Source organism: Nothoprocta perdicaria, unplaced genomic scaffold (genome assembly GCF_003342845.1).
Source record: "Nothoprocta perdicaria isolate Ctin4 unplaced genomic scaffold, notPer1 scaffold_234, whole genome shotgun sequence".
In the NCBI taxonomy this organism is placed as follows: domain Eukaryota; kingdom Metazoa; phylum Chordata; class Aves; order Tinamiformes; family Tinamidae; genus Nothoprocta; species Nothoprocta perdicaria.
In genome coordinates, this window is record NW_020455460.1 from 234,699 (window position 1) to 256,733 (window position 22,035).

General features: G+C 39.0%; 1 protein-coding gene across 2 annotated transcripts in view; it reads left to right on the forward strand.

Annotated features, from left to right (window-relative positions):
* Positions 1–4,672: 4,672 nt before the first annotated feature.
* Positions 4,673–22,035, forward strand: part of NFAT5 (nuclear factor of activated T cells 5) — a 28,144-nt gene continuing 10,781 nt past the window's right edge. Inside the window, exons 1-9 of one of the 2 annotated variants that reach the window (XM_026039583.1) lie at positions 4,673–4,730; positions 5,185–5,743; positions 10,571–10,763; positions 12,799–12,989; positions 13,873–14,045; positions 16,240–16,374; positions 16,506–16,558; positions 17,983–18,115; positions 20,306–20,383. In XM_026039583.1, the coding sequence (XP_025895368.1) occupies positions 5,214–5,743; positions 10,571–10,763; positions 12,799–12,989; positions 13,873–14,045; positions 16,240–16,374; positions 16,506–16,558; positions 17,983–18,115; positions 20,306–20,383 (1,486 nt within the window). In that variant the 5' untranslated portion in view covers positions 4,673–4,730; positions 5,185–5,213. Of the gene's footprint in view, positions 4,731–5,184; positions 5,744–7,881; positions 7,908–10,570; positions 10,764–12,798; positions 12,990–13,872; positions 14,046–16,239; positions 16,375–16,505; positions 16,559–17,982; positions 18,116–20,305; positions 20,384–22,035 lie in introns of those variants that run through there. The other variant, XM_026039584.1, reaches the window with a different exon arrangement.

Consider the following 22,035-nt stretch of genomic DNA (forward strand, 5'->3'; position numbering starts at 1 on the left):
AAGAAAAGTAGAAATCCAAGTTTGGCATGTGAGGTGTTGAAAGCAGGTTTGCAGCCACTTTGTAAGTTCTGGTTTTTACCTTTAAAAACTACGGCAACATAAAGGTTAATGCTGGAAATCTTACATATAAAATCTCTCTGGTTTGGTTCTGAAATTGTTCTTCCCTGTCCAGTGGGTCTGTGAATAAGCAAATATAAGCAACACACAGAACATAAAATGTTAGATAAATAAACAGTTCAATAAAGGGGGACATACAAGAGCTAAAACTGCCCTTGTGGGGTGTATTTTCAGTTTCTGACAAGATCTTTTGAACACACCATGGTGAATTGCAGAGGATACAGGTCAAGCTAAGAGAAACAGGGCAAGCCCTTTAATAGCTTTAATGGTTTGTAGTGGCTGTTCATGCACAGGTGGCTGGAAAACTTATAAAAAGACCTTCAATTCATTTGCATTTGCAGTCTTGAGCTCTCCAGTCTGAGAAATCACTTGCCTTGTTCTCGAGTTGCTATTAAGACAAGATGTCATTAGAATGACGTTTGTTTCCTTTGGAGGTTTGGTAATCCTTGTTATATTGAAGTATCTCTTCAGCAAGAATGAACAAGGATTTCAGGATTTTCTCCATGTGAATTTTATCTAAAGAGAGGACTCCCTGAGTGTCAAGTGGTGAGATATCTACAAATATATATAAATATATATACATATATGTATTTCTTTCTCCCTTTCAGATTTTTTTGTAAAGGCTGAATGCCTTGTTTGACTTCACAAGATAATAGGATATAGAAATATGTCATTGCCCTAGTTGATAACCAGGAGGTAATAATATTTTGTTGTACAATAATAGTTTGTTGCCGAAAAGAAAAAGACTGCACTGATTTGCTCCTGGGGATGCTCTTTGCTCTGTGTTCCCTCATTCTCCGATTTTTAGCAGCATGCACTTGTGCCCATGCGTGTTGCATCACTTCTCCACTGCCTGCTTTTTGGTTGCTGTTTGTTTTCCGAAGGAACCGGAATTATCCGGTCTCCTGGTTGGGACTGGAATTTTGTTCACTGCCTGAAAAGAAGGTAAATAAATGTTTAGGAGCAGTAGGCACCCTTCCTGACTTCGGGGAGCAAATAAACAGTATAAATAACTGAATATCATTTCCTTGAAATTTAGTCTTCCCACAAATAGTGCGGAGCTATTTTTGTTTGCATTCTAAATTCTGGCACAAACTACTTGGTTGGTTTTTTATTATTTTTAATCTTTCATTTCTGCACTATGGAGTTGGTTGTAATTAATAAATAAATGTGACGCCTAATACAGAAAATTCCCTATATTAAGCTGACTGCTTTGTCCCATTCTGCCTGTCTTGGTGAGTAAAAGTTTGTAGGACAGGCAAAAAACGTGAATTACTCAACCACCTTGTTTTGTATGGAGACAGTAGCCAGAATAGGTGCAGGGGATTTGGTTTCAACAGTGATCAAAGCTGCTCTAACATGATAGTACTGTGCTAAACAACAACAGAGGGTGGTAATGCTGGTGCATGTTTCTTTATGAGACTGTGGCTGTTTACTTGCTGTAACGTGCACTTGGCTTTCATTCTGCGTTGTTATTCTGAAGCAATTTTTAATTCTGAGATTGTCTTTAAACCTTACATTTTACAGAATATATTTTACAGAATATATATACTCGCTTAAACTATATTTACACTTGTGCCTGCAAAGCGCGGCTGAGTTGCAAATGAAAGAGCCATCTGTGACAAATCTCTACTGTGTGTCTAAAGAAAATAAACCGCAAGTGAAAGCAGCACTTGGGCAGGGAGAGGCATGTGCCGCTCGGTAGGGTATCGAGCAAACATACCCCTCTGAGTGTCTTTCCTTTGGTCTGTTTTGCTTGTTGGGGAAAATTCCCCTGTTAAGTCCTCCAAAAAAGGAAAAACAAAATATTTTCAGCTTTTGAAACAAGATCCATCAAGACTTGATCGTGAAAAATTGAATCTGAAGGGATTTTTTTTGTTTTTGTGTAGTGTATCCAGTCAAGAGATCCCCATTGTATCAGAAACCCATATTGTGCTGCTGACTTTGCAGTAAATTGGTAAAAGCAAAATGGGAACCATGCAAAATATATAGTGCTTTACTCATTATAGTAACTTGGTGAAGTTACTAATCTCATTGATCCCACATTTACGTACTTTTTAGTTTAAAAGAAGTTGGCTAAAAGCCTTCTGACTATGAGAAAACGTAAGTTTACTGCATTTCTAGTATTTGCAAAATTGAAATTACTAAATTATCCACAGAAATATTTTGTATTTATGTAGTTGTTTTTTCCAGTATGACCATCTTACTCCTTTGGCTTTATTATACTTCCCTATATATTTTTTAGTTTTTAGAATAGACAAGACATTGGCCTGTACCTGCTTTCTAAGACGTGGGTATTTGTGCGTGGTATTGGCATTCATTTGAGGGTACTTGCTAAAGAGAAAAGAAGGCCATGCTTGTTTGGCCTGATGTTATGTTTCCATAATTTTATGTGATTGCTTCATAGGACTGGCCTCCAGTACGTGGAGGAGAGTATAATCGATCTGTGAAAGACAGTGTTTGTTTCCCAATACGTGTGTTTATATATATACATATATGCACACTGTTTAAGAAAAAAAAACAATGACATCTTGGGGACCTGGTAGCAATTGTGATTGCAATTTAAAGTGCTGCAAAAGGCTGCAAACTAAAATAAATGATACTGTTAGCAGCTGTTTTAGCTATGATCAGTGTTTGGCCACCACCCCTTTTCAGTAGAAACCTGCATATGAATTGCAATTCTATTTTTTTTCTTAAGTATTTTAGAAGACCTTTCTAAAACATTATCAGTTTTGCTGCCAGAAGATAATTTTCCATATTAAACCCTCTATAGGAGGATTAGTCATCCAATTATAGAGCCTGCTGCCTGGTTCAACATACACAATATTTCCTTGTCAAAGCCTTCTCCTGGACGGGAAGCCATGAGATATTCATACACTTACTGTACTGTGCATGACACCCAATTCACCCACTGTTTTTAAGAAGGGGAACTTCAGCTCCTCTGTAATGCAGTGCTGCAGCGTTACTGCTGGGTGCTTCGTGTGTTCCTCTTGCAAACACCTGCATGCAGCATAGATGCTGTATGCATGCTGCGTATTTTACTGGCAGTTGAATGTCTAAATGCTGAATGGAAACTAATGCTCTTTTAACCAAAGAAGGTAAACACCTCGAATTGCAACAGTCTCTCTCAACTCAAAGTGGCTGCAAATCAGCTCCTAAATATTGTCACTGAAATTAATATCTAGATTTAATAGTTCTTACCAATCCTATATATGTTTTTGAAAAAAGCATTGCATTAATGCATGATATAGAAAGGATACATTTGCCTTTAAATTGGAATGCAGTTCAAAGTGACTGAATTGTCCAATTTCAGCCACTATATTTGCCAAAGAACAGACTGGAAAATGGAACTGGTATCATTCAACTATCCCACTTCCCTGGGAGATTTGGGAAAGGGACTTCTACACTGATGAAAGTGATGTCATTTATTGATAAATTATAAGGATAACTAATTTTTTCCCGGCTTCAGTTAGAAATAGCTACGTCTTTAATTTCATGTAGTGCAGAAAATGTTTAAGAAACACTGTCTGTCTAAAACGTCTTGAGCAGCTCCCTGATTGCTTCTGTAATCACCAGCAGGGTGGTTTGTAGGATGGTTTCCCAAGTTTTGCTTCTGGTTAAATAGAAGCTTCATAGCTGAACATATTCTTTATTCAGGTACTTTTAATTGCTTGAACTGAATAAAATAGTTCAAACTACTTAGATTTGACAGATTTATATAATAATTTAGATTACTTTTAAAGCCCCAGGCAACAAAAATGAAGTCTTATGTTTCTCTTAACAGAACTAATAATGTATTAGTAATTGAACAGGCATCCTGTATAGCATTTTAAGGCAGGCTTGTCTGCAAGACTAAATACTGTCTGCAATACTGTTAATTTCATAGGATGTTTCTAGCAAAGCAGAAGTACAGGGACTAGCCTCATTTTTTGAGAAAGCTTAAATCTAAAGCTTAAAACTTGTTATTTATTCCTCAGTGAACTACTATTAAATAAATAATTAAATAAACAAGGCCTGTGATTGTGCTTCTTACTGCTTCTTCCGATAAATGTTACCCTGGGCTTCTCACTGATTTTCACATAAAGTGTCTTCAGTGGGAATGATTCTGCTGCTCTCCAGGAATCGCTGGGGTTTTCTTTGATAATTTGCTTGTCGTTCCACATGTCTAAGACCAGTGGATCTGTAGGACTCCCAGGGAAATCAATCACAGTTATTTAAGGTCCACATTGAATGTGAGTTTTTAGGAGTCTGTCCCAAATTCAATTTGTAATGCTGGGACTGTGCAGGGAGCCCAGCTATTAAATTCCAGTAGTTGTAATGTGGAATCTCAGGGACTGAAAGACCAAAATTTCAGGTCCTCTTGTGTCAGCATGTCACCAGGGCAGATATTTCATCCCTATTTTGCACCTGCAGAATGAACAGCTATATCATTATGACTGATACCAGTTCCATTTTGCCTACCAACTCAGTTGATTTTATATTTTATTTCTCATTTAAGATGGAATAATCAGCAGCTCTTTTCTCATTTATTTTCTCATATTTTTATTCCAGGATTTGCCTCTGAAGCAGGGAGTGTCTGCATTAAAAATGACCTGTAGTTCTCTGCTTCATAGGTTAGAAACTTATTTTAATATTTCATGGCTAAGCACAGTCCCGTCTTTTCAAAAACAAAATTGAGTAATAAATGGTTTAATTGGCATTGAATGTGGACTATTAGCATTTTGCATTGGGGCTTCCATTATTTTAGATGAAATGGCTTATACTGAAATAATTAGTCCAGCTGACAATGAAAGCTCTGTTTACTTGCAGCCATTTTTATGAATTAACTATAATTTTAAAAATGCTGATTACAACACAACGCATTAAGTCTTATTTGGACATTTCCAAAGCACTGTATCCGTTAGGCTGTATTGCTTTAAGCATTTACATTCTAAAACTTTACCAAATTCCAAATATTCATTGGGGGAAAGAAATCAGTCGATAAATCACTTTATTTCAATGGGACTGCTATAGCCAGCACACGTAGAAGCGTGTATCTTGTATTTACTTCTGCATTGTACACCGCAGATGCTTCTTCAGCTCCTTCCTCTTCCTCCATGGGCGGTGCTTGCAGCTCCTTTACCACCTCTTCCAGTCCTACCATTTACTCTACCTCAGTCACCGACAGCAAGGCTATGCAAGTGGAGAGCTGCTCCTCAGCCGTGGGGGTAAGTAACAGAGGGGTAAGTGAACAGCCGTTAACCAGTAACGCAGCCCAGCAGCAGCAGTCAACGCCGAAGAGACACACAGTCCTGTACATCTCACCACCCCCCGAGGACTTGCTGGATAACAGTCGGATGTCCTGCCAGGATGAGGGCTGTGGATTGGAGTCAGAGCAGAGCTGCAGTATGTGGATGGAGGATTCACCCTCCAACTTCAGTAACATGAGTACCAGTTCCTACAATGATAACACTGAGGTGCCACGTAAATCACGCAAACGCAACCCAAAGCAGAGGCCAGGGATCAAACGTCGAGATTGTGAAGAATCCAACATGGATATCTTTGATGCCGACAGTGCCAAAGCGCCTCACTATGTCCTTTCTCAACTCAGCACGGACAGCAAAGGCAACTCAAAAGCAGGAAATGGGTTGGTATCTACATTTTTTTTTTTAAGTTCTTTCACCATGTATAAAAACAAACTAATAAAACTTCCCTCCCCCCTGTCGCCCATCAAGCGTTCTGCTCAGGTTCTCACATAAATCCCTTCCTGGCCTTCTCCTCTGCGTCCTAGCCCATGACGAGTTCTCATTAGCTTTGCTTGTCGTTATTTGAGCTAAACTTTCCTGTAGCGATTGGACACAGTACTGATAAGATCATCTCTATTTTTGTTTACATTCCATTTATAAAATGGCAATGAAAAAGATACAGTATTTAAAAAGCAAGGCAGAGGTGGACTGGGCATGTCCTAGACCTTGCAGTGTCTCAAAAAAATATGTTGTGCAGGAGTTTATGTGAGGATTTCAGTCTGCACTTCATCTGCTTTTGTTTTGTCTCTTTCTCCATTTACCAATGGAGAGAGTGATAGGAATGGAATCTGATGGCTTGTCAAGACTTCTCATCAGTTAAATTAGCATATCCATTTTTTAATAAAATGTTATATGCTGAACCAAATTTTGTTTCTTTTCCGTGTGAATTCACTTCTGTATTTGATTTTTTCAGAAATAAATCTCTAATCCTGTTTCTCTGTTTGCTTTTGGGTTGTGTGCATGTGTGTGTCTGTACGTGGGCACACTTGGGTGACGGTCTCTCATCTCTTCCACTTCACACTGTTCACTAAATGCATTTCAGTCGTTTCTTAAAGAAAAAATAGGTCCATCAGTTTACAGTAGTGGCTTTGTTAGTACTTACACAAAAGTCAAGTGCATAGATTGGCATTTTTTATTTTGGAGGGGGGGAGTTATTTAGTTTCTGTTTTTATGTATGTGTTTACAGTATGTTCTAGTGTTCATCATGGTAGTGGTGAATGTTAAAACTTCACTGATGGGAAATATTACGAATTTTGCATATTCCAAAGGAAAGGAGCCTGGAGTCTGTATTCCCAGGGTCATTGCAGTTCCATACTTAAAATGTCACTGTGAGAAACTGAGAAACTCTCCAGAGTGCTGCTGCTTCCGCGTCTGGCTGGTGCATCAGCTGCAAAAGGAGTTAGGGCAACGGTGGGACGGTCGGTGCCGTCACCCATAGAGCTTCCGAGATGGCAAATGCAGCTGCAGTTTGGGGGCCTCTTTACAGCGATGCCCTAAGCGGGCCTGAAGCTGTCCGGCATCTCCCCCTTTAACCACTCAGAAATCATAGTAGAGTAAAACGTTAGTCCTTGATAGATTCTGAGAAACAATTTGAGAGATTCTAAGAACATATATGAGTATATGAAGAAGTTCTTGGACCTGGAAAAGTGCAGCCACCAAGCGCAGAAATCGCTCCATCAGTTACAAGGACAAACACTGGAGTGGAAGGCAAGAGCTGTGTGATCATAAATATAATCTCTAGACAAAACGGGGAGTAAAATATGGAACAATAGATATGATCTCTGATGTAAAAGATTGTGAGATCTTTTATTTCCTGAAGTATTAGAAGCTAACCAACACATGTTATAAAAATGGTTTTATATTAATCTAACCTTGCATTCTTAAAATACTGATGGCAGTATTGATTACTGGGTCATAAATAGTGTGGATTGAAATGTAGCAAAAACCTAATGTATTAGAAGTATTTTTTTAAATAAAGGCTCTGGGATAAGGAATTGTGAATACAACTTAAAAGTTAACTTTGCAGTTAGAATATGGAGATTTAGCACTGCAAATCTAGGTCACAGCAGTGACTAGATTTTTTTTACTTTCCAGTCTAATGGAGTACAGCCAAGTGAGTTAATTTATTTTTGGCTTTAAGAAAAAAAAAGCAGGGAAAGAACACTTGCTAATTTGTGAAGAAATAGTGGAAATAGTGTTACCCCCAGAAGAGGCCTTTAGTTGTCTTTCAGAGCTAGAAAAAAACACTGCAGCAACCATTACAGTTTATGAAAGCTTTCTTTAAAAAAGAATTTGAATTGATGGAGATTGAGAGGAAAGTCCTCATATTTCAGTCATGTTTGGTCTCGCTTTCACTTTCAGGTCTTCATTGGGACAGCCATGAAGCAAGTGCAGGACCAGACAAACATTAACTTATTAAATCTAGTCTAACAGAAGCATATGGATTTTGACAAGTTTTACTTCTTTTTAAGAAAAGAAGTGCTAGCTTTGAGGAGACCTTTTCTGGTAACCATTTAGCTAATAAATAATGATTTGTGTGTGTGAAATACTACTTTTGCTGTTCGTATGTACTTGTCTGTTAGTAGGATGAATTGACTAGATAAAAAGGATGTGTAAATGGTACAGCCTCGTAATTGGAGGCCAATGAGAAATTCTAATGATGGCTTTATGTTTACTTTCCTGCTTTTATAATTTGATTTAAAGTGACCATAATTTCTAGACTCTAGAAGGAAAAATTGCCAATAACTGATAAGTAACATTTCTTCCCACAAATGTGGTGTATAAAGTATTGTTATATCTTGGCAACTAAGTAATTTGGGTTTAAAAGCAAAGGAATTTCAGGAAAACTTTGAGAGGTCAAATTATTAGTGTTACACTGCTTTAAGTCTTTTGTTTAAATGCTTAAAGTGCATTTAATTTTGGTTGCCTTTCTGACTCCTGCTTTCAGAATTCAGTAGTATCTTTAAGTCTTCTGCATTGATTTGCTTGCTGGGATTTGCAAGTGTGACAAAGTCAGATTGAGCAGTCCATATGATGTATTTATGCTGTCTATTCTCCTGGGAAATTACAAAACGTAACCTGCCAAAATGAGGCAAAACAAACGTGATTTCCAGACTCGGAGTTGGAAAAAAGCGATCATGTCCATCGTAGCAGAGTCTGCTCAGCATTCCTCCTCTGCTTCTCAGTGGGAAGCTAAGAGCTTTCTAGTTGTATAATTTAAAATTTTGAATAAGAAAAAGAGAAAACATTGGTTGAAAGTTAGTAAATGTGTTTCTTTTAATTGCGAGAGTAATGGAGTAAATTGGAGCAATGCCCTGACAGGAAATGTGGTGAAAATGATAATCTGACAATCTTGAATTCAATCAGTATTTTTATATAACTTGCAGTAACAAAGAGTATGATGCTGTTAAATACAGCTTATTTAGGATATCACAGGTTTTGTATATGCTGCATAGGAGGTGAATTTTGCCTGTATTTTTTTTTCCTAAAAGAAGGCATGTTTTGTATAGCTTTTTTAGTCTGTTTGGTTAGACTGTGGCCAAATGATGTGTTTTCTTACAGTTTGTTTCAATATATATTTTTAACAATCTCCAGCCTTCTCATGTTGTTGGTTGCCCTTCAGAGCAAGCCCCCAGAGCAGTCGAGGTTGGCGAGGGAAGCGCCCTGAGCCCTGCGCTGTGCTCAGGCTGCCCCAGCTGCGGGCTCGCCAGGCAGGATCAGTCCTAAGTGATTGACCTTCAGAAACAGAAAGGAATTGGCACAGCCCAGGAAACCTCCCAACAGCTCAGCAGCCTGCACCGTAGCCCTTTTGCGTGCTGTTATACAAAGGTGTTGCAAGGTTAATTAAAAGCAGGAGCATCACCAAGGGAATATGAGCTGTAGTTCAGTCAGGACAAGATCCTTGTTGTTCCCCAGAGGAAGAGGAGGTGCTTTTTGCAGGAGAAACGCCGCTGGCCTGTGCCACGAGGCCTCGCGCTTGCCCTCTGGCCCTGGCAGCTTTGGGGAAGGAGTTTTTGCACCCCTGTAAATCAGCTGGTAATGGGCAAAGTGACAGTGTAGGTTACTCCAGCTTTAGGGGCAATGAAAGAGCTATGTTGTGGCAAAACGCCCAGCACATGATTTAGAAAGGGGGGAGAAAAGAAAATGACAGAAACACTTCTTTCACCATTCTCCTTCAGAAAAAGTTCTCAGATAAATTATTTTTGTAGATTGCACATTGAAAGAAATTTGATTTTTAGACAGTTCACACCTGTTGTTTAAACTGTCGTCTTCAGTCATTAAAGGTTAGAAACTCCCTTTTGGCAGTAAAAATGAATACTGCTTTCTGCAGGAACTCCTTGAGCCCCTTCTTGTCACGTTTGCCATGGCATCTTTGTATTTGCTGATGTTAAATGGCTTTACCAGACTTCAGGCTAACTAGATGAACTAGTTATGTATAAGGTAGGCAGTTATTCTCCCCTTTGTTAAAAGTGGACACAAAATTGATGAATTACAGAAAGTTATACTTTGGAGGGCTTCTTCATGCAGGTTTTAATTATGGAACTGATCCTAAGATACAGTACACTGCAAGATACACTCCTGGGAAGAAACTATCTTCTTGCATATATTGAAGCTTTATAGTTCTTGCAGCTATATGAGATTTTTTTTTTAATAAATGCTTTTTTTAAGGTAAATCTATCAATTTGTTTTGATAGAAAATAGCATTTGAGTTTGCATTAATATGCAAGTTCAGCAGGAGACAGGCATGAGGCTGTTTTCCTGTTTGAAGAAGTGGTATCATTTAACCTTCAATCCATTCTGTGTGTGTGTGTATGCATATAATTGTAATAGAAGTAAAACAGTTTATTCAGCTGTGTCATATGCTATGAAAATAGCAGATTATAAGACTGCTTTTGTTTATTAACACATTTGAATGCTAATTGCTTTTCCCTTCATTTGTGTTCGCACTCTGAAAAGCAGTTCTTTGCAGTGAATGGAAGGGAGCAAGGAAGCACCATTGCTCTTCATCCTGCAGGTTTTCTTCTGTGTCAGAAAAGAATCCTAAAGTTCACTATAAGTCATCTATTTGCTAATATGTACTTTTATCTTTTTAGCTTTCTGTCATTTAGTTTGTTTTTGTTGGGAAGCTGCTTATAACATCATTTCAATGGTCTGCTTTGATTTCTCAGAGCATCGGAGAGCCAGAAAGGAGCTGGAGGGAAGAAGACCCCAATGTTGTGTGGTCAGTATCCCACTAAAAGTGAGGGGAAAGAGCTGAAGATAGTGGTACAGCCGGAAACGCAGCACAGGGCTCGTTACCTGACCGAAGGCAGCCGAGGCTCGGTGAAAGATCGGACACAGCAAGGTTTTCCAACTGTAAAGGTAGGCTGTTTAGTAACAGCTGATGCAAGAGTCCTTTCCAGTAGATACTTTAGTAGAATGGGAACTGCTTCGGTACAAATAAGGTTTTAGATGGAAGAGAGGAGACTTTTCAGTCTCTTCATGTACAAAGAAATTAGTTTTTATCATGAAATAACAGAAAGCAGGAATGTTTATGTCAAGACAAAGATTGTATCATCTGTGGTGCCTGTTTTGGCCTGGCGTGGGTTACTGCACGGGCTCCAGTTTGCTCAGGCTGTGTTTGTTTGGCATGGAGCACCTCCTTGCAAGAGCACGTCTTTGACCGCGTGTCTCCTCAGCAGTGTCTCCCTTGGTCTGCTCCAGCATCTCCCCACATGTCCCTACGTGTCTCCCTACCTGTCTCCTCTCCAGCAGCTGCTGCCCTCTCTTGATGCCCCTGCCAGCTCCGAGATCCTTGTGTGCCCCTCTGGGTTTTGGCACGCGGTGGAGCGCTCACGCCGGGTTTGGAGCTGGCTGCAACGCTTGTGCTGGGCACACAGCAGCTCATGGGCTCCTCCTGCACGGGTCCCCCGGCTGCCTCCGGCTACCGAAACCCAGATATTGATGCCCAGCACAGTGTTTATGTGTGGGCTGTATTTGAGCTCACGTGCAAGCTGTTAGGGTGCTCGTATGCAAACACAGAACTCAGTACGAAGGAATATAATGAAGAAGCTGGACTTCTAGATAACTCTCTTACATATAGGAAGGATTAAAAACCTTTTCCTCTCATTTGCTTAGTTAGGCCACTTTGTGAAAGCAACAAAGCAGTCCTTGACAAAAACTAATATACCAGGTCCACAAAGAAATGTCTAATAATTGTACATGCCATAATTATTGTACAGACCTTAATCTCTGTGCTGACTGCAGCTGGCAAAAGCGGTGTATAAACATATGTCTTTAAAGCCCAATGTGACTGTGTTGCAAGCATCTCCATCGCTTTATCCAGTCTTCATGAGCAATGCGGAAAACCAGTAAAGTTTCATAAGAAAAGAATCCATTCATATGCCCGTGTTGCTATGGTGATGCAGTGCTCATTTATGTGGATTTTCTTAATAGGCCTTTGTTCAGCTGAACTTCCTTTTATTTCCTCTGCCCGCTACCCATCAGCACCCAACAGTGAAAATTCTCTGTTCGGAGGAGTCTCATGTTACTGAACTTCTGGAAGCTCAAGCTTGCTTTACCAGCAGGCAAGGCGGTTCATACCCTGCCTACCTAAGCCTGGCAGGGTTGGACAGTCATCATGAGTCAAGTGCTCTTCAGCGAATGTGAAGGAGGGGGAAAAATATATAAAGAACGGGGGTTTTGTGTGTTGAATGAGTGTAAATTGCTGCTAGTTCAGTAGAGGTCTTGTGCCTGGTCTTTTCCCATAGCGCCTGAGGCAGACGGAGGAGAAGCAGCTTCTGTGGTCCTTGTTAGAAGAACAGTAGGCTGTCTCTTTGAATGATGTATAAGCTCTATGAACACAAATGTATGTGAATGAAGTGCATGGACATATACATGTGGAGAACAGCAAGAGACCAGAGACCTTTTATATTTGCAGTACCTTTAGGAGGGGGATGCACCCTTTGTAGAAGCTGATGTATAGATATAGGTGCTCATTGCATCAGGTCCTTCTGACCTCCTGGTGAAGTGGAGCTCGCCCTTGTCTGGCATTTTCTAAATTAAATGGTCTCTTGCTTGTTTGCTGTCTCTTGGCTTTTGAGACCTTTGGCATGACCTATACTTGTCAGCCCATGGTTCGCAATGGGAGCCTGTGATAAGCCATCTGTAACAGTGACGATGCACCTACCTGCTGGGAAAAGGCTTGTTTCTTTGGCAGGTAAGGAGCATATATATATATATATATATATGTATAATCTTGCCATTATCTGCTGATTTTTAGAACTACCTGAGCACTCTGGAACTCCTGGTTTACTTCATGACCTCTTTCTCTATCAGAGTCTTCTCAATAACTGAACAGACATTGCTGTCCGGTTGAAATAATCTTTTTTCTTTTTTTTTCCCTGCTTTGTTTTAGCTGGAAGGTCACAATGAGCCAGTCGTGCTGCAGGTTTTTGTGGGCAATGACTCTGGCCGAGTGAAACCACACGGCTTTTACCAGGCCTGCAGAGTAACTGGAAGAAACACAACTCCCTGTAAAGAAGTAGATATAGAGGGGACTACAGTTATTGAGGTTGGACTTGATCCTAGCAACAATATGACACTTGCGTAAGTAATTCCTACTTGTTTGTTTGTTTATATATGTGTTTTAATTTACTACCCTATTTTCAGAAACTGATTTTCCTTTTTAAGTTAGTGGAGCTGATGGTGTATTAACAGCTGAATGTGTGAAAATCTTGGTACACGCCAAGCATTTAGTTCAGCCGCATGTATAAGAAAAACTTCTAAACTCCATTTTCAGTTTTTATTATACTTAATTTGGCAGCATGAAAGTCCGTTCTCCATAAATCAGAAATCAGATGGTCCCTGTGCTTTTTGGTTGTAGTGCCTACAATCCTGTTAAAGCTGCAGTATTTTTTTTTTTCTTAACATTTTGGAGAAAAAAGAAAAGTCCCACGTGCATGGGATGGATTTCTTTCTGAAGGCCGGCCCTGCGCCGTGCCCTGGCCCTACGTGGTCCTTGCGCTTCCGTACGCAGGACCATACATAGGTGTGGGGCATCTGTTGCTGCCTTCCCCCAAGCTCCGCTGCTTTCTTCTACTACAACTTTAAATGAATGCAGATTATTTTGTAATAATAATCCTACAGACCCAGAACTAGAGGCAGGAATGGGAGAATCAAGATCTATGGTGATAAACTGAATTAAGTTTCCTGTTTTATGCATAGTGCTTAACATATTCCTTCCTCTGCTGTGATTCAGCATCCCAGTTAAGAAGGGTACATTGAAAATAGAGCTGCACAGTGAGAAAATTTATATTAGAGATTTCATTTAAATCAAAAATCTCAGAATATTTCAGTAATTACTTTGTTACAAGATTTGTTTTTTAAAGATACAAAATTTATAAATCTCCATATATTGGTAAACTTTTTTTTTTTTTTTTTTTTTTTGAAGTCATATTAGACCACTGACACTGATGTTGTGTGTTGTTAGGGTTGATTGCGTGGGAATACTGAAGCTGAGAAATGCTGATGTCGAAGCCCGGATAGGGATTGCTGGTTCCAAGAAAAAAAGCACACGTGCCAGGCTGGTGTTTCGCGTTAACATCCCTCGCAAAGATGGTTCAACTTTGACTCTTCAGACACCTTCCTCCCCAATTTTGTGCAGTAAGTAACACGCTTTCCAAACAGCTTTTCAAAGTTGCTGCAATTAGAGGATTCTGGATTTTAATATGACTGAAATCAAATACCTTATAAAAAAGAAGCAATATTAATCTATGAATATTTCAGAGTAGCCATGGATGAGGTCTCTTTTTTTAATGGAACGTTTAAAAATTGCTTTTAAAATGCTGATTAGTCGAATCAAATACATTAAAAAATGTTGCACTTTGAAATCTTATAGTTTATGATGGTTGCTTTGAACTTGAGCTTTTGATGCAGATTTTAATCTCTTTTGTATTGTCGTTTTCCCCACTCCGCTTTCAGAGGTGGCAGTGCCTGGTTGGAAGCTGATAGCCATGGCTTTCTGCAGCTTTGACAGCCCATTGGGCCACAGAACAGATCAGTTCTAGTTCAATGCAAAAATGAGTCTTTTTGTAGATATAATTTAAAATGCCTTGTTGAACACTGCCCTGCACAGATCTCTGCTCTATTTATGTTGCACTGGACACCACAGAAAATGGAATCAGAGACTACTGCATCAGAGGTTGTCCTCTGTGCAGAGAGCCAAGCCCAGAGATGGTGGCTAATGGCACAGGAGCCTGCACCCTGCTCTACCTTCACTCAGGGAAAGAATAGGCTGGGAAACGTTTTCCCTGTTTTTTTTTTTTTTTTTTTTTTTTGGCAAGGGAAGCTTATCATCTCCATTAAATTTCTGTCTTCTATGATTTTCAAAATAAGGAGGAAATTGAGTATAGCTCACTACTGACTTCCAGTTGTGGGGATTTCTATGCATCTGTCCAAGAGAAAAGATCAGGAAATGATGAACACAGCCAGCAAAGAAACAGACTGGAAGTGGAGGTGACTAAAAAGGTATCAGGGTCCCCATGCGACCCCAGCAGTGCGTGTGCTCCTGTTGGGCATGTGGGAAACAGCCCGGCTGTCGCTCCGGCACTGGAGTCTCCCAGAGAATCCCTCGTGCAGGAGCAGTGTGGAAACGCAGTGAAGGTTGGACCATGTCCAGACAAGGGCCGTTGCTGAGCAGAGAATGCCTCTGCTGCTCTCTTCAGACTTGTTTCATTGCTTTAGGCCATGGGGTGCTTTTCCAGCAGCTTTAACTTGAGGCATTCCGGCATTCCTGGCCTCCTCTTTTTTTTTTGACTCCTTCCCGTGCAGAGGATTTTTTTTTTTTTTAATCCTCCCCAAGGTTTTAAGAACTGGAGTAATTACCCATTACCCCATGACCCATTTTATGCATTTATGTTGTTGGAAAACATGTATGTACATTTGCTAGAAATGTTTAGGTTAGCTGATTTACATATTCCACATTTCATGGTGGGTTTATCATGTGCTTTAAAACTTGCGATGCTGTCAATATATTCCTGGAACTAAAGGAAAGACATCAGTGGATGCAGATCCTTGATTTAAGGTTTACAATTTTGAATAGGCTTTGTTAGCAAACCTAAAGCAATTACACTTTCCAGAAGTTCATGTGCTCCGGCATATTTTCCAACTGCATAGCTGTTGCCAAGGAACCAGTTCAGCAGTTTGCAGAAAAATGGACCTTTCTGAAAGATCCTTAAATAATTTGGAAAGTTACAGTCCACTTTCTTGTTCATAGGGAGCCTAGGGAGTTCTCTTGTTAAACAGCCAAGGCAGACCACGTGAGTCCAGAATTTAAGAACCAACTTATGCCGCTAGGATTTTAATGTGAACAGAAAAGATTGTTGAAAATCCTTCATTAGAAACTGGAATTATCAGTGGAATATTTGGCTCTGCAAAGTTAATTCTTCTTGCATCAGCCGAAAAGTTCTCAAATGTAAAACTATACTGATAGCATGGGATTTACTACTGTTACATATATGGCTTTTGCATAGTGAGGAAATAGGAAATAAGCCCCATGAGAATGTTTTTGTCAAGCTAAGCATGCATCTTGAGCGCGTGTTGAGCTGTACCAGATGAAGAGAACATGTTTGGGTCTGTGGATTTGCTTATGAACTTCACGTATGTTTTCTAAGAAGTCATTATGTTTACAAGGAAATAACAGAAATTGTTATTTCTTGAGCTTTGTGATGGGTCATGTAATAAAGGAAGAAGTTTAGGCATTTTGTTCTCTCCTTTTAATCCTGTGAAAGTTCTTCTCTTTGGAGATATTAATATTTCTTTGATTTCAAACTATGTTGTTTTATTTTTCCTATTACAGCCCAACCAGCAGGAGTTCCAGAGATCCTAAAGAAAAGTCTGCACAGTTGTTCAGTGAAGGGTGAAGAGGAAGTTTTCCTGATTGGCAAAAACTTTCTAAAGGGAACAAAAGTGATTTTCCAAGAGAATGTGTCTGGTCAGTGAAAGCAACCATGATTTGGGATGATAAAAATAATGTTTGTCTAAAATTGCATTGCTATATATGCTATATGCTAAAGATGCTATATATGCATGTGCAATAAATTATGTTTCTTCACTTTCATTTAGATGAAAATTCTTGGAAAGCAGAGGCTGAAATAGACATGGAATTATTTCATCAGGTATTTCTATTTCTTTTTTGTTGTTAATAATTTGTCCTCTATAAACATCTGCAAGGATGGCCTCTTAACATCATCGAGGCAGATTTTGATTTTTATCATTGTCTTGACAAGGGTGGGCCGGGAGCAATGGCTTATTACACATCAAATGCAAAGTGCTTCCTCGGAGGAACTGACTGCAGAGAGATTTCGCTTGCTCTCTGAAAATGCCACGCGGGGCTCGTATTAAGGCTGAAAAAGATACCAAATAGTTCTATTTTCAATTAATAATATGAGTAAGGAAAAATATCTTCCTGTCTTTGAAGAAAACAAAAAATATGTTTTTAAGCACAACAGCATATTAACTGTACTTGTATCACTTTTATGATACTTTTGCTAATGGAATTATGCCTAAATTTAACCTTCCTCATCTTCTGTGCTTAACTGAATAATAACTTCTAAGCCAGTAAATTATTTGTGTTACTGTTCTCTATAATCTTTGTCAGCTCACAAGAAGCAAGATGGTTCTGAAAAAAAATGAACTGTTACAAAGGCTTAGAAAGATTTTTACTTTTATTTCTTAGCCCAGGAGCTGCACTGTACTGAGCCCAAGTAAAAGTAATATTATGAACTTCCTGATTTATGCTGTGTCTGACTCTAGTGGAGATTCTCTTTCTAAAGAAAATGTAGTAAGCCTTTCCCTCTGAGCTGGCATGTGGTGGCTTTCACTTGGGAATTAGGAATCAGGTTGATTGTCTTTTCTTTGAGTGCATTTTTATACATAGTGTCCCTTTTCTTCAAATCTTCTTTACACAATGGTTATCATTTAGTACCTAATCTGAAACTTAGATACCGCTGTGGGAGTGTTGTGTTTGGACTTGGAAAGCAAGGCTTAATATCATTTAGATTAGGTATCATTAGATTACTGAGTGGAAATACATTGTTTGTAAATCATATTCTTTATACCTGGCTGAATTTCTGTCAGTATTTGATGTTTTTTCCAACAAATTTGTTTATTCTTTTTGACACAGCTTAGAGTTAAATCAGCCTATGTATAGCATGAAACTGCATCCTCCGCCTCAAGGTTCACCTTAAATACAAAGATCTGATTAGGCAGAACAGTAAAATCTCTGCTTCCATCAGAATTTTCCTTCATAGTCTGATTTCAGTTCAGTAAAGGCTTAAGTTAATGTTAAAGGTGCTATACTTCATATGATTTTCCTACCTATACTTGCCAGTGAAACTGTAAACTGAAAGTAAACATCACATAAGCAGAACATTTTCATGTTTCTTCTAGCTCAAATTAGTTAAACTTGCTTCACTGAAAATATAACTTGATCACATTCCCCTAATATTTTTTTTCTTTTTATCATCTTATTTTTCTCCCAATGGGTGTAGCTATAATTAAGACTTGAACCAATGTGGATTCTTTTGTTCTTGCAATGCAGAATCACCTTATTGTGAAGGTGCCACCATATCATGACCAGCAAATAACCTCAGCTGTTTCTGTGGGAATATATGTGGTGACCAACGCTGGAAGATCCCATGATGTGCAGCCATTTACATACACTCCAGATACATGTACGTAAAATAAAGTTGCAGAAAGGAACGGACAGTTTTACCTCTAAGCATCTCCTTTCTATTGCATAGTGTTTAATCCATACAGCAGAAATATTAAGTAATGTGGGAAATGAACTTCTCCAGTTGGTGAGATTTGATCTGTTAAATAATGAAATCTGAGCACTTGGGTTTTTTTCTTCACATGGAAGTAGTTTAAATTTAAGCTGCATGCAGGCAGCTGATTTCATATAGTAGCATCCATTGCTAGCCAAATTTTCAAACTGGAGCTGATTAGAAAAAGAAAAAGTAGACATGCAGGGCACCAAATGCAACAAGAAAGAAAATATCCTAAGGAATGCTGAAGCTTCTCCATTTCTTCATGTATATCACAGTCCACATTACAATTGCTCCCTGCCTTTTCCATTTTTAGAACTAAAATAAACTGGAGGCCTTAGTATCTATACAGACTACAACTAAGTGGTGTTCCTAGAGCATTTAATATAATCTACAACAATTTTAAGAGCAGATTAAATACCGTGCTTTTTCTGTGTGAAAGAGCACTCATTTTACGTAACTGCAGCAAACTGGCAGTGTGGATATTGTAAACAGCACAGGCAGTCTTTTAAAAAAGTACATCTGTACAACTTTGCATGAGACCTTTGGACTAAAATTAGGTAGGAACAGCTGCTTTTAGTTCTACTCTTATATGTATAGGATTTTGTTTTCAGAAGTGCTTCAGCTTAACCTTTTCAAAGCTGTTTGCTGTTAATTTGCACACATACTAGCCAATATCCACTGACTAGATTTTGCAGTGGTCAGGAAATTGTCATTTAATATCTTCCTTGATTCAGTTTAAGTTCCTTATTTAAACAGTTTAGAGCTTTTCATTCCACACAGTAGTCCCTCTTATCCAGGGGAAGTGAGCTGAGGTTTTTGATAGACCTTAGGGTGTTTCTGGAATGTGTAGCAGTAGTGTCATCTTCCCTCATGAAATAGAACATCCATGTTCATCCATACCTAGGAAACTGGCTTATTTATGGAAGCAGCAGCAAAAGTCTGTGTGTGTTTCCATCTCCCTGGAAGTAAATTGGAAAAAAAAAGAGGATTTTTTTGATGATGGTTTTGGATTCTATAGACTGTTTTGTCTCCAGGCTGAATGCAATCTGAAGTTCACCTAGCAACCACATCAGCTTTACATTTCATTTCAAATCTGTTCCTCATTTCATACTCCATAGAAGCTTTTTTGAACAGTAGGAGAATATATCAGCTGGCTGTAAAATTCCTCTTTCTTTAGGGTATAAATAATACACGGGAAGGAAAAATCATCTCACTTCTTTTTGCATCCTTTTTGTCTTTAACTACATGATCTCTGCTTTATTTTGGCATCAAGAAATCTCTTAATGGAAGATGCCAGCTCTGGCAGTATTTCCCTGTAGGGATTTTTAGGAAAAGCAGAAGTTCATAGTTGAGGCTTCAGCTGAGACATATTTCTAAATGTAACCTCCAGCTTCCTTGGGAGTCTCTCTGCCTTTCTTTCAAAGCCATGTGCTAAAGAGCTTCATCTCCACTTTTCAATTTGTGTATGTTTATAATGCTTTTAACCTAGATAAAGAGAATTAACCCATTCAGAATATTTTCCAGATTTTTTATAACCTTAAGCAGATTGTATGAAAGGTCAGGTTGGGTCGCATCAACATAGAGACTTCCTCTTGAGAGTTCTGTTTGTATCAAGCTATGCTATAAAATAATGAAAAATAAAAGAACAGAACTGTATTTTGCATAAAAAATGCTCTGCATGCAGGCTTCTGAAGAAGAAACAGCAATTATTTACAAAATATAGCTCTGATTCCTTGAGATACATATTTATTGCTGCACAACAAGTAGTCTTTTGCCCTAATACGGAGTCCAACTACAGGCAGATGGACGCAGGAGGAGCTGAGGTATGGCTAGATGCAGGCACTCCTTGCTTAGAGCAAAACGTGGAGTAGGAGGTGCCTCCATGTGTTGTACGCTGTGCATGGGGCAGCAGATGCTTTAGACCACTAAGAAATTGAACTTAAGTGCTCTAGTGTGTGCCCAGTCCCGAGCAGAATGTTTTCGAACACCACAGGATGTCTGTGGATTTCCTAGAACCTCCATAAGTAACCGTTTTGCTTTGCTTGCTTGCTATTGTCGTGTAAGGAAGCTTTCAATGTATTTTTGCCTTAACAGCTGGTACTCTGAATGTTAATGTGAAGAAGGAAATCTCCAGCCCAGCCCAACATTGTTGTTTTGAAGAGGCTATAAAAGGTACTAAATTGATTCTTATCAATTTAGTGAATAATTCAACTATAAATTCCTGACCAAATTTTGCAGGAATAAATCAGAGGTCCTGTGCAGATAAGTATGTGACTGTATAATCTGACAAGAGTCTTACAATGAGGCCTGTTTTCTGATTCTGAATATTTCACTTTGCAACTGTATATTTTAACATGGGATAGTATAGAACAAAAACTTTTCAAAAATAATTAAACAAGCAGTCATTTACATTTACTTTCTTCAGTGTGTTCCCCCGACCCCAACCATTCTATCCATGTTCAAGGTTTGTCGTTTTAGCCTAAGGGAGCAAGCTTTTGGTTTACTTGGCTTTGAAGCATGAGCTGAATTAAACCTTCCTATATTGGAATAAAGTATAGGAAGGACGAGTTTCTTAGCCCATTGTTAAAACTGCGGTAGTATGCAAAAAGTTATTGGAAATTTCCAAAACCTGCTCTGATGAAAGCAGCTTGAAAGGTAAGCAGATTAACAGTGTGATCACAGATTTGATAGGAATCCACCGCTTCAGGTTAAAATTATGAAGCTCATGTTTGAAGTTAATAGCTCTGCTCTGGGCCTGAGCAGTGAATAAACCTTGACATAGCATAACAACAGGACAGGGAAGATGATCCAAGATACGAGGAATTCAAGCCTGCAGAGAATGCTTGAGCAGAAATTTGGAAAAAAGATTTAGGACAATGAAACAAGCTGATAAAAATACCGTAAAGATTTCATAGTAGATAAGATTAAAAAGATAAGGATAACAACAGACATATCAGAGCAAGCCTGATGTCTGTCTAGTCTAGTATGCAGCCTTCGCCCTTGGAAGGTACCAGATTCTTCCTGAAGAACTTATCCAGGCATGCTGCATTAGGTGGGTAGGAGATAATGTTCTGTTGTTATTGGTCCATGTCCTCCTATTTAAATTGGTAGAAGAAATGATGATGTATTTTCTTGTAGGGGTTCTGCTGCTAGCCAGCTCTTTTTTGGCTGTTCACTCCCATGCCTGTTCTGCTGGAGGCTGAACAAGAACCTGAGGACAGGCAATTTTGTCAGTCGTATGCGGTGTCTGTGTACATCCTACCCCGTCCTTCCTCACTGCCCGGGAATGATGAGGAGCAGGGCGGGATCCAGTGGGTCCTAACTCCTTGCTGTTCTTTTGCACTGGGAACAAAATCCTAGAACTTGTGATTTTTTTCAAATGGCAGAATTTGCGACAAACCTGACTAAATTAGAATAAGCCAGAGTTGCCAGGCCCATGTACTGCCAGGCACGTGTAATGAACTAAACAGAAGCAAATTTAATCTTTGTCTTGCATATCTGTGAATATTCTGTGTTAAATCCTTTCTATTATAGCATCTATGTATGTGGGGAAAAAAAAAAAAGAGAAAAAAAAAAAACCCACAGCTTCCCAAAACAATTTAAATTCAAGCTCTTGCGTACTTTGAAAGACTGTTGCAGATTTGACGTATTTCAGTGACAAGGTTCATTTCAAGACAGCAGGCTAGAATTCTAAAACTAAAATTTGAATTCTAAAATTCTAAAATCCAGATGGTGAGTGCAGGGAACCATGCTGCAGCCCCTCGCCTGAGGAAATGCCCTCCCTGCTACCATTCAAGCAATGTATAGCGTTATTTTTAAATGGT